The 13,130-nt window shown below is 40.9% G+C and overlaps 1 protein-coding gene across 1 annotated transcript in view; it reads right to left on the bottom strand.

Annotated features, from left to right (window-relative positions):
• Positions 1-13,130, bottom strand: part of LOC146548529 (venom phosphodiesterase CdcPDE) — a 47,536-nt gene that overhangs the window by 8,511 nt on the left and 25,895 nt on the right. Inside the window, exons 19-23 of the mRNA XM_085263555.1 lie at positions 11,225-11,270; positions 10,633-10,787; positions 8,915-9,056; positions 2,744-2,821; positions 36-168 (exon numbers count right to left, since the gene is read on the bottom strand). Of these exons, the coding sequence (XP_085119681.1) occupies positions 36-168; positions 2,744-2,821; positions 8,915-9,056; positions 10,633-10,787; positions 11,225-11,270 (554 nt within the window). The remainder of the gene's footprint in view (positions 1-35; positions 169-2,743; positions 2,822-8,914; positions 9,057-10,632; positions 10,788-11,224; positions 11,271-13,130) is intronic.

Raw genomic sequence — 13,130 nt, 5'->3', positions numbered from 1 at the left:
GAAAATATTATCATTGGACTAGAAATAAAACTTACTGCTGGATCTGCTCTGGAGTGTCAAATTGTCCGTCATAGTTGTAATCAAACACTGGACCCAATACCACATTCATGCCATTGTAAATGGAGGCATATTTCTTAAGCAGTGTGTTGTGGAAATAGTCCCAGATCCCTGAAAAAGAAGAGAAGATAGAGAAGTGAAGGCACAAAAGGAGGAAATGTCGTTTTTTCTTAGTCGTGGTCGTTGTGAGATTCTTTTGTTTTTGTTTCTTTGTTTATTGATTTGTTTTTGAATGACTTATGTCTTTGTTTGGGGGTTTCTTTGGAAATATTTTAAGATTGCTATTTTCCTTTTGTCATGGCTGCAGCAGTCGTGTGGCGTGGTGAGAAAAGGATCCAAAATGCAGGTATTGGCTGGGGTGCGAGCGAGCGTTTATTTGTAGTGAAAGCAGAGTACAAAAGCAGAAAGGGCAACAAAACCTAAACTGGGGAAAACTAAAGAACCTGAAACCACACACACGGCATGAGGAGCGAATATGGCAGAGAGACGCAGAAATTACACCAGGTTACACAGACGACGCAACAAGGAACACAGGGAGGCACACACTATGGCTGCATCCCAACTCAGGGTCTGCAGCCTTAAAGGCCGCATTTCAAGGCCGATTACGTCACAGCGGCGCGCCGAACGCTGTCCCAATTCAAAGGCTGCTCGAAATGCGGCCCTCAAATGCGTCCTTCATTTCCCTGAATTTTAAGGCTGTGGCAGTGTAGACTTCGTGGCCCAACATATCCCAGAATGCATAGCGCGGCGGTGGGTGTGGATAATTTTGCCTGAAAAAAACGGCGGATGAGGGGCGCCTGAAGAGTAAACTTTAAGTAAGTACTGAATATTATGTCACTTATTTATGTGCAAATGTTTAATAACGAAGAACATTAAACATTACTGTTGGCCACATGTCGGCAAAGTCATGTGACATTAGTGACGTTTGTACTAACTTGGTTTTAAAGCCTTTAAAATATACGTCGTTCAATAGCTGAGCTTAATCTTACAGAGAATGATCAAAGCTCATGTAGAAACAAACAAACAAACAAAAGATTTTCTGCTTCATTTCTGTCAAACACAGCTGTATGACACGTTTCCAGCTGTTAGTATCATGGTTGCTAGGCAACCTGGGCAGCAACGGAGGCTAGACCGTCCCATTTCACAAGCCTCGCACTTCCGGCCTTAGCGGTCTTTGAGTACGCGGCCCTTGAGGATCGTTGAGGCTGCGTACTTTAAGGCTGCAGACCCTGAATTGGGAGACAGCCTATAAATACACAGAAGGTAAGGAGGGAACGACACACCAGAGGGGAACACAGCTGAATCTAATTAAACACGACGGGACACAGACCTTCAAAGTAAAACAGGAAACTCAAACTGTTTTACAAACACAAACTCAGGGACGCAAAGTCCATGAGGGGGAAGAACACAGGTGGGATAATTAAAACACTGAACACCAGAACCAAACCCAACAACAAATACAAAAGCAGAAGAAACTAGAACAACGATAAAGTCAAAACGCTTGGTCACCGACCCTGGACCATGACACCTTTGTCATTATCACTTCCTCCAGCAGTCGGCTCGTATTCTAAGTTAATTTACTCTGTTTATATTCTAGATGCATCCAAGGGTCTTGCTTTTATGTAATGTGTATTTGTTACCTCAGCCGTATGTCCGTGTCTGCAGTGTTGGGAAGGTTACTTTAAAATGTATTCCACTACAGATTACAGAATATATGCCCAAAATGTATTTTGTAACGTATTACTTAACATATTATCATGCTTTTTACGAGCACATGAATGTACTATTGCTGTGTGATTTATTACTATTACCAATACCAACTAGATTTTTCGTGTTTTGTTTGGGTTTCCACCAGCGTGGAATTACCAAAAATAGAGAGGGCATAGCCGAACATATGAATATTACCATGGTAAATGCAACGGTTTCAGTTACTCATATTTTGTATTTTAATTATGTAACACCGGTACATGTATTCTGTCTGTCTGTTGTCGCTGCGTGCTATCTTCATGTCTTTGTGTTGTGTTCTCTTTCTTCCTTGTAACTTGTGCGTAGTTCTGTTCCTTTGTCTTATCATCTGTAATGATCCCCAGCTGTGAACCCATGCAGTCTACACTCTGTTTGTCTGTCCTCTTAGAAGATTTTTATTGATTTCCAGGACTTCATGTGCAGCTACACAAGATCTCGTTAAAGGCTGAATGAAAAGAATTGTTTCTCTGGTGCTCTCTACGAGGCAGAAGAGATTAAAGCAGAGACTTTGGTTTCCAACTCCAAAGACTTTAAAGACTGTGTTTTTGTTCCTGAGACAACAGAGTTTTTGGAGAATGAGCTGAACAATAATAAAAGTAACAGAGTGCTTTGTCTCGCAGACCACAAATCAAACATTGTCCGGTGTTTTAGAGATGGCCCGTGATAACGTGGTTTCTGACTGCAGCTGTGGCCCCCTGGGGAGTCCTGAGTCAGAACAGCTGCACTCTGCCTTCCACGCTGTCACCTTATGTTCTTAGGACCCTCTGACTCAGGTGAACTTCCCTTCCATGTCTTTTTGATCTGTATTATTTTGCAATAATTTTATGTTCAGCAATGAAGTTGTTTTGTTGGTGTTTTTTCACAGCCACATGTTTTCTTTACAACCTCCAATAATATTGTGCATTACAGCTTTTTCAGTAACATTTAATGTTGCACTTACTCTTAAACTCGGGGTACATTGGTACCACATTACTCATCAGTAAAGCATCATACTGCTGGTCCGTCGTTGTATTAAGATCTGCAAAAACACAAAAGGAAATAAGGACTTTTAGAGGGTAACAGAAGGTGAGAGGCAGTACCACATCAGACATAATTCAGACAGTCTTCAATAGGAATCCCTGGAGAAATTCTGTTGCAGTAATGATGATGGTTGCCCTACTCCTGCATGTAAAACAACGTGAGGTTCAGTAGTTTCACACAACTACCAAATTTCAGAAGATGTAGCTAAGTGTTCTTAATATTTAATTGCCTTTCTGTAATAACATGAATTATCATGTTTACCAGACAGTGAAATCGTGATCATCTTAAGCTTTCCTGTGTACAGTAGAAGTAGAATATGACATTTTGGGGAGAAAACAATGTTTTTAAAGTGATTTTAACAGATTTGAGTGGCAAGCCTACACATGCAGCCGCTAGCCACCCTCACTCACAGCTCAGTAGAATAAAGGATGCTTACAGCTGGAACCAGGCTGCAACAGGGATCAGGGATCACTGACTGTTTTAGGTACTTGTTCAGATTAAATAGAGCAAGATACAAAGTATTAAAACATGTTAAAAAGACAACAGCCTCGATAAATGCAGAGTAGTTTGGACCCAGAAGCAGGGTTCATCAGGTCATCACTAAAAGACCGGATATCCCACCTGCTGTGAATGTTTTAATGCAGTACAGGTGTTATTATCATCACATGTCACAACCTGTTTATGACAGTTAAAATAAATAACATTTATATAAGAAAATTGTCTTGTGTAAACTGTATATGGTGTTAAATAGGCCTATACTACTGTACTTTATTGTCCGTCATAGGGGTGGTACTTCGAGAGCCATATATTTTATGAGGTGGTATTTATTGTGAAAAGTTTGAGAACCACTGTTTTACAGAAGTCAATGCATCTGGCTCAGGAAATGGATGACTCATGTAGTTTCCACTGAAGCCAGTGCCTGGTTGTTGTTCTGTCTATTTGTGAAGGCCACATAATGACCTAACTAATGTTTGTGGACTGTGTTCTTGGGCCAATTAGAGCAAAACAAGAAAGCTAAAGCACTTCAATAGTTCCATTTCATTGTTTCAGCTCTTTTTGTTATCATTTCTAATAAAGTTTGTTGGCATTTGGAGTTTTTGCTGTACTGTAAATAGTTCAGTCTCCTGACAGCTCTGCATTCACTTTGACTCCTTGCATGCAACCAAACTCTGGGCAAAGGAGAGGAAAATGAGTCTAAACATATTGGAAACTCTAAATGTAAAGTTTCACATTTCACTAAATATATTGGTGAATATGTTTCTGATGCCAGTGATGCATTAAGAATGCAAACATTAAGAACAAAACACCTGATTCAGATCATCACTCGACTAAAACACTTTGAGCTAATCCCCCGGCCTGCAGAGAATGATGATAAGGATGGCCGAGTGACAGTCTCTGCCATTGTCGGAGCAGTTAAGCAATTATTAATTCACTGCAGCTGTACCGAGTTCTCACACATTGTATCAGATACTGTTACAGATAAACAATGACCTCTTCCTGCTACACTCAGCTGGACAGAGAAGTACATCTGGTTGGTATGTGGAAGTAAGACCAGACAAAAAATGATTTCTCTAAATGTCTCCCTCTTGCTTCATCAGCCTGTTTTCCTCCAGTTCGTGCTGGGTTTGCATGCTTTACCGGCTTCCTGTTTTGGAGCCTATCCTAGCTGTCATATCCTCCTGAGAAGCAGCCTATTCATTTATGTCCTGTGTAATGGACATTTGTTTTTGGTCTACGTCTTTTGACTTATTTGGGCCACCCTACCAAGTACTAAATAGAGGATATCCTGGGCTCTCCATTGATATCTCATGTGTTTGGGTGGCCTCTTTAATCTCCAAAGAGGAAGGAAATCACAAAAAAGTTCAATGGAAAGATTCTTTTTTCCTTGATTCTCAGGAGGATCTGGTGAGAGGCAGCACACAAGTGACCCTGAGTCTGTTGCAGGGCCAACAGAGAGAATCAAACAACCATTCAGTTTAACTGTTACCCTACATTAGAGCCACTTCAACCTTCTTTGAACAGACTCTCACAGGATGTGAGAATGTAATCAGACTGTTTATCAGAGCGAACGTGTGGGTTTTAGAACATAGCATTAGCTGGCATAATGTTGGCTTTTAACCACCTGTTGTTGTCAAACCAGCTTATTTCAACCGTCTGGAAATGGGAGGGTCACATGTCTAACCTCGTGACAATAAGTAATTCTGACAATATTGTGAATAAACAAGCATGTTTATACACGTTTTCATGTGTTAGCAGGTGAGTGCTGTCTCTATCCTCTGGGTTTTCCTTCCCCGATGATAAAACAGGTCTGATGCCTCCTCCTTGAGAATGAAGGTGCATCAAGTTGTTGGAAGATGTGACTACAATATTCAGTCTACATTTATGAGTACAGTGTCCTTTTTTTCTATTAAATAACCTCAAAAAATTACTTGATATGGACACTGGAACCACCAACCATCTCATTCGTATTTAGCTTGTTAGGGCTCTGCCTCCTGAGCCATAGCTACATTGTATCGAGAACTATTATAAAGTATACGTCGGTTACTTTGGTAAGAGAGTTTGTTAAACAGGTTTTCTTAATATATGTTGAGTTCCTCTCTGTCCACCCACAAACTGATTCCATCTTTCTTTCATTTCCTCATTCGTATGATCTTTGCAGCATGATAGCACATGTGCGATCACACTAATTTGAAGAATTTTGTGTCTTTCTCTTAATTTTTTACATTTAAATTGACCACTTGTATGATCAATGTTACTGATGTAACAGCAGAGTAAACTATCATTGGACACTGCACTTCCACTGCACTTGGAAAATTGTGTTTTTCACTCCCATCTACTCCCATACTTGTGGTCATTACATCAAAACTGTGGTAAGTTGATGAAACCCTGAATTATATTCAATTCAATATTGTTTATACAGCACCGAATCACAACAACAGTCGCCTCAAGGTGCTTTATATTGTAAGGTAGAACCTACAATAATACATACAGAGAAAACCCAACAATCATATGACCCCCTATGAGCAGCACTTTGGAGACGGTGGGGAGGAAAAACTCCCTTTTAACACCTACAGCATGTTCTAATCGCTCTAATAGGATATTATGGTCGACAGTATCGAACGCTGCACTGAGGTCTAGCAGGACAAGCACAGAGATGAGTCCACTGTCAGAGGCCATAAGAAGATCATTTGTAACCTTCACTAAAGCTGTTTCTGTGCTGTGCTGAGCTCTGAAACCTGACTGAAACTCTTCAAATAAGCCTCTGCAGATGATCTGTTAGCTGTTTGACAACTACTCTTTCTGTCATGGTCCCTGTGCCTCACCAGCTGATCCTGTATTAGGCAACATGTTTTCTCTCTCTCTCTCTCACCTGCCGGGGCGGTGCTCATTATGGGCTCCCGCCCCTGGCCCACGCACCTGCTGCCTATCGGGATGATCACAAGGCCGATTTAAGACAGCAGCACTGTGTCACTCGTCGCTGGATCGTTGAGCTATCAGCGTCAGTCGCTCAGTAGTTTGTGAATCAGAATCTGTGAGTTCTTTCCGTCTGTTCGCCTCTAACTAAAGTTTCCTTGTACAGATCTTTCCCGGCCCTTTCCCTGCCTGCCTGTCATCCCGTGGACGAGTGAGTGGATTTGTGTTTCCCCAGTGTGGGGAGTGAAGAGAGAGAGCCTTTGGAGGGCGTCTGGTTCCCGTCTTTCCCCTCACATACCCCGGAACCCTGGACCCCCCTCCCCTCCCTCCAGCATGTTGTAAATAGCATCACCTGGTGTCGTTGTGTCAATAAACTGATTGTTAACTCTGTAAAGATTCCCGGTCTGCGCCTGAGTCCGTTAACTAAAACGTGACACTTTCAAGGATGTTTGATATGAAAGGAAGGTTGGAGATTGGCCTATAATTAGCTAAGACTGCTGGGTCTAGAGATGCTTTTTGAGTAAAGGTTTAACTACTGCCAGCTTAAAGGCCTGTGGTACATAGATTATTAGAGATAGGTTGATCATATTTAAGATCGAAGCATTAATTAATGGCAGGACTTCTTTGAGCAGTTTTGTAGGAATGGGGTCTAAAAGACACGTTGATGGTTTGTGTAGTTCAGGATTTGTTCTAAATGCTGAGATGAATATTGTTTTTGTTGGGTTTCTGAAATGAGTGAAATTGGTTGTATAAAAATGGTGACATACCCAGTTCACCTAAAAGCTATAGAGGAACTAAAAGTAAGTAAATTTTTAGACAGCAAATGCATCTAGTGAGATCTACTTGTGTTATTTCTTAAAAAATATACATCATCATAAATGTAGCACAAACATAGCAACAATATATTGGATATTGCCACAGTTTTCTATATCACTTTATAGTAATTCAGTTTAAAGCATTTTTAGACATTTTCAGACTAGAAATTGTAAATATGTAGATTTGTTTGTTTTATGACCATAAAGCAGTTTTACTATTGTAAATCTCTAAGCCTCAGAAAGCCTCTGTCTCATTCTTGCTCTCTAAAGCCTAAAGAGGAATTATGGATTTGATCAACTGGTCCCTTCGTGCAACTGACACTCTTTTCAGGGAGGAGCCTGGGACACTGGGGCTCTGCGCACAGCGTCTGCAGGTCGGGGCTGTCACTTTCATCTTTACGCAGGACTGTAAGCTGTCGTCTGTGAGGCGTGAGCGGTGTTTGTTTGTAACATAGTTAACGCTGGAGAACAGCTGCTGACATAATGTGGATCCGAAGATCCATAACTGGCCTACCTGGGGTTGAAAGTCTCGATAAATGCACGGCGTTTCGGCGGGTACACCGGCTTCAGCGAGTGTGACGCTTATTTTGAGCGATGAAAAATAATAAAATATAATTTTATTTTTATATTTCAAAATCACAGTAATCTTCCAATTTAGAACTACAAGTTAAAAAGAACTAACATAAATAAAATACACTTCAGCTAAATACTTCTAATTTATTCTCCCAAACCACGCGGAGCTGCACTATACGGACTAAAGAGCCGCAGGTTGCCGACCCCTGGAACAGGCCTATGTTCAGTTTTTGCTTCCTGTAGTCTTGTTTGTCAGATTCAGCTGTGCTCCCTGGCGTTTCCTGTCTCTGCAATCGCCTGGTGTGTACATATTGTCCGAGTCTCTGTGTTCTTTGTCGTGTTGGCTGTGTCTTTACTTGTGAGTTGTAGTTTTGGATTATTTGTTTGTGAGTTCAAGCGAAGTCGTTTTTGAGTTTTACTCCTCGTCTCGAGATTTCTGCAGGTTTGGTCTTATTGGACATCATCACAATGTTACACACAATGTATTATATTTGTGCCAGTGTCAGAAATGTAACAGTGTCAGTAACAATTCATAAATGTTTTTTTTAAGTTTGTGTTTTTCCTATTTTTTTAAATATACTTCTAATATGTACGCACTTATAAAAACATAAACCCTAAATGGGCGAAGAACCAAATATGGTGCCTAAATAAAATGAAACATTTAGAAAAAGTCACACGGGTAAAGTGCTGCTCCCATAATAATTTAGAATTTGCATGTATATTAATGAGTGTCCTATAAATGCTTAACTTGTATATTCCACAGTCGCAGCACGGTGACACATTTCTCAGTCCAGAGTGATAATAGCGCTAAAATGGTTTGTAGACCTCATTGTTGTTGGTTTCAGTCATCACTCATGGTGAGCACTGTGTCAGCCTTTCCAGTAACCCCCCCCGAATTCTTAAACCTTGAGTTGAGTTAATCAAGGTTTATGGTTAGACTCAGACTTTGTTGAACCTGGTTTGTAGAACAGGATCCAGCACACAATGATCAAGACATCAAGAGTGAGTCAGTGTGTGCTTGATCGTTGTGTCCAAGTTTAGACGAGTTTGGAAAATGGTTTATAGACACATTTGTGGGGAATGATGTGTGGGGGAGTCTGGAAAGAGTGTAACTGCGATGGAAATGCCCATCTTATTATAATCTATAAGAAAATGTTTAGACAGAACATTACTGGGGTAGTGACTCTGTGAGTACTCATGTGGTCCCTCAACGCTGACTCCAGGTTGACTGGAGGTCAGTTAGCGTGCTTGTTGTGTCAGTTAGGATTTATGTGAGGATGGGTACGTACTGGGTGGGTACAAAAAGGCTGAATGCAGGTTTCCAGCAGCAGTATACCGGTACTGATCACATCTGGGACTCTGAGATGCTGAAATTCTCACATCAGCCCGAAAACAATCTGGTGTGACTGAAGGCAACGGGTCCAGGTTATTCTACAAGAATATGAAACATGCTTTAGTCATTTCAATTACAATTTCATTTCATTAACAGTTATTTTCAAATATTTCTGCCAAAGGAAAAATAGAAATCATGTCTAAAAACTGGTTATCACAAACACTTTGCTGCTTCAGTCTTTTATAGCAAACCAAGCACAGGGAGTACAACCACAAAGTGACCCACAGTTCTATTTCAGGAACATGTATTTTAAATGTATGTAAATTGTGAGGGTTTTACTTTGCCAGTTTTTCAACTTGTGCATGCTAGGGTTCACACAGAAGGAGCAGCGCCTCTTCAAGACATGTTGAGGAGCTAATTTAGCCATTAAACTCAGCTGTGTTGGCTCAAGGACACATCTAAAACCTGCAGGACACCGGCTCTCGAGGCCTGGAGTTCCCCACCCCTGAACTAGGGAAAGCATTATGTCAATTAGATGTCTCCACAAAGATACGAAAACACAGTGTGTGTGTGTATGTGTCAAACTGGACTGTGGTAGGAAGAAATCCAACGCTTCATGTTTGAACAGTCCGAGTGGAAGATCATTAGCCAAACTTCATCCACGCTGCATTTCTACTGTTGTTTAAATCATCACTTTTAAGGTGACAAAATCTGTGCATCATTATCATTAAAATAATGAAACATTTCTCTCTGTTATTAGATCACTTTTTAATTTTCTGTTTGCATCATACATCATGTATCGTTTATATAGTGGATAATGTTGTAGCTGTCTGTATTTCTAAGAGATGCCAAAGAGGCACCTCTGCATCTGGTATTGGTTACAATTATGTAACTGCAGTGATATCATGTTTCTTGAATATTGCATTAGTTGACTTCATATTTTAAATCTTTATACACGTGTCTTTGCCCTTTTTGGTTTAAGGTAAGAAATATGCCCAAACAAAACAAGCAGTAACACTTAACAACGTGATTCACAGCTTATAACCTGATAGGTCAAGACTGTGATGATTATTGCCGCAACAACTAATAAATAACTACCCGCCAAATTATGTGTTGAGATGGTAAATACATAATTAAATTTGGATGTCTTTAGAGGACTACTAGTGTGCACTTAGCACTTGTTCATAACTAACTATTCAATAGTTCACACATTAAAATATTAAATATTTAGTTTAGGGCGGTTTCACATTTTAGAAACATCAGCTAAAATCTCATCCTAATCCTAAAATAATCACAATTATAAAATGGTGAGTGTATCCAGATTTTTATTCTATAAGAGTGAATAGTTGGAAACAATAATCAGACACATTTCCTCTAACCCCCCCCCTTGGAATGAGTCGGAAATTTCAAATGCTGCAAGCTCCTCATATGTTCACACCATCCATGATTCATGTGGAAACTGCATAAATCTTATTCACTGTGAGTCAGTAATTCTTTTTTGTCATATAAGATTTTTCAAAGAGTGATGGAGTTTTATAGAGCTACTGATTATCTATGTGTCTTCACATTGAACTTTTATATCAATCTGAAGCCTAAACTTGTAATCAGATAACTACCCTCCTCCCCAAAAAACAACCCAAAACATTACATCTTATCACCAGTCAATGGACTTACAGGCTTGTCAATGGTGAAAGAGCTCCACAGGGGCATCAGGGCTTTGTGGCTATAGGCGCTGATGAATCCCTCCTGGTAGAGGATGCAATAACTTTGGTCAGGTTGCAGCATCCGGGGTCGACCAAAAAGCGCGTGCTTCTTTTCTGCAGCGGATGCTGAAAAAGAAATGAAGAATAATTGTCTTCATGATGTCTGCACCAGTAAGAGCATTTTCATTAAGACTGTGTTTTTATGCTTTTCCAGTCAGTTAGGGGTCAAATCAGAATTTAAATTAAAGAGCTTGGTAAGAAAAGCTCCTGGACTTCTTTAAGCCCTTTACATTTTCAAGAAACACCCAGTCCAGGAGCTTTTCTTACCAAGCTCCTTAGACTATGATGACCCGGGTGACCGAGAACCTTCACAGGCAGCATTGAGATGCAGGGGAATTTAACAAGGCAGAAAATGTGGAGGCATGCAAGTAAAACATGCCAATGTGATTAGTTTGATCAGATCTCCCTTTGAAGAAAATTGTCATGTAAATCAAAAATCCAGAAAAAAAAGATCTTAGTAGAGAAGAGAATCGTGGAGTCGGGAGCGAGTAGAAATGTCTCACCCTCCTCTGCACTCAGATTCAGTCGTTTGTTGATATCAGTTTCATCCTGAGGGAAGACAACATTTTCCTTTAGTCTAACCTGTAATGCTGCTACACTTTTTTCTACTTTGACATGATTGGAAGGTGAAACAAAGATTCAAAGATAGTAGTGGTAAAGGGATTGGTTCTTATATAATGTGTTCCTGCGCTGACCACTCAAAGCACTTTACACAATTTGTACATTCGCACGAGCACTTTTTTTCTACCCTGTTTCTAATATCTAAGGATATTTGCAGACTGGGCTCAGAGCACCAGCCTTCCAGTTGGTGACCTGCTCTACCATCTGAGCTACAGCTACCGCGAATATCAGTACACTGAGCTGCTGGCAGTTACAAATCGCAGCCCTTAGACATGGTTAATATCTTTGTGATGGACGTGTCGATCTGTTGATAAGCCAGGCTCCGATCTTTCGTCTTCAGCTTGTTCAGAACGCTGCAGCCCGACTCGTGACAGCCACATAAGTCTTTAAATGGATCAGCTCCTTCGTACTTCTCTGATCTTTTAACAAAAAATACTCCAAGTACAACGCCCAGGTCAGCTGATTAATTGCTTGTGGTTGTTCCGAGAAGCAGACTGAAACAGAGGAGAACGGACCTTTTGCTAAACTTTGGAGCAGTCTGCCTCTTCAAAGCAGGATCTCTCCAACACTTGACATTTTTAAATCCTGTCTGAAAACACATCTTTACTCTGTGACTAGAGCTGCCTTGCCACCCAAACTTGAAGAGCACGACTATGTTGTTATTGCTGGTTTCTTGTAAAACCCGAAGATTTTTCCACCATATGACTGCTGAGCTTCCATTTCTTACTTTTTCCAAACATTTGTCATACCTCTTTCAAAACAGTAGCAGCTTTTAGTTGTGGTAAGCTATTATTTTTAAATATGCGTTGCAGATGTTTAGTCAGCAGCATTGAGGTTTCAGCTGGTGAGAGAGTCCAGCAAGACTTCTAGTTTGAGCGCTGATCCAGAAATCCTCCCTTTAGTCACAGCAGACGGTTATTTGAATCTCACCAACTAACTTGGTGGATGATTTGGCATTTGCACCTCAGAGGAAGTGAAACTGTCATGGTCCTGGGCCATGTTGGCCCAGTATTCTTAGTTCCTTGTATTTTTGTATTTCGTTCCTTATTTAGGCCATGTTTTCTGAGTTGCCCTGTTGTGTTGTTCCCTAAGTGTTTTCCCTTCATGGCTTTTACCCCCTGTGTGCCCCTCTGTGTATCTGTGAGCCCTCGTCTCTCCTTATGTTTTATTCCATGTTTCCCCTGCCCATTATGTCTAAGTTCTCCCCGTGCTCTCTCTTCCCCCTGTGTGCCCTCTATGTATTTATGAGCCCTCGTTTCCCTTTGTGGTTGTTTCATGTTTCCCCAGCCCGTTATGTCTGTGTTTTCCCCGTGCTCTCTCTCCTCCTGTCTGAACCTCTGTGCACTTCCTGTTTACTTTGTGACTCTCACGCCCGTACATGTCATGTTCAGTTCACCCCGCCCTGTCTCGTTATGATTATCAGTTTCACCTGTGTTCCCCGTGTGTTCCCACTTTCCTCGTTAACCCTGTGTGTATTTCTGTCTGCGTCTCCCTCTGTTCAGCGTGACGTCGTCCCTCATGTTGTGTGGATCTTCCTGTGCCTTCCTGCGAATGTTAGTTTACTTTTTCCCAGTTAGTTCTGTATTTCCTGTATTCTGCCGTGCCAGCATTAAAGCTGTGTTCTTTAAGTTTATCCCCGTGTCTGTGAGTCTGCATCCTGGGTCCTTCTCCTGCCTGCCGCACAGCGATTCATGACAGAAAAAGAATTTTACTTTCAGTGATTCAAGGTTTGGTTGTGGGAGCTTTCTATTTTCAACAAACCATGCAGACCAAATCAAGTACACTGGT

This window comes from Mchenga conophoros, linkage group LG22 (assembly GCF_057382185.1).
Source record: "Mchenga conophoros isolate Kocher_MC1m ecotype Shallow Benthic linkage group LG22, M_conophoros_male_GT1.1, whole genome shotgun sequence".
Classification (NCBI taxonomy): Eukaryota; Metazoa; Chordata; class Actinopteri; order Cichliformes; family Cichlidae; genus Mchenga; species Mchenga conophoros.
The sequence above is the reverse complement of the archived record's forward strand: the minus strand, read 5'-3'. Positions and strand labels throughout refer to the sequence as shown.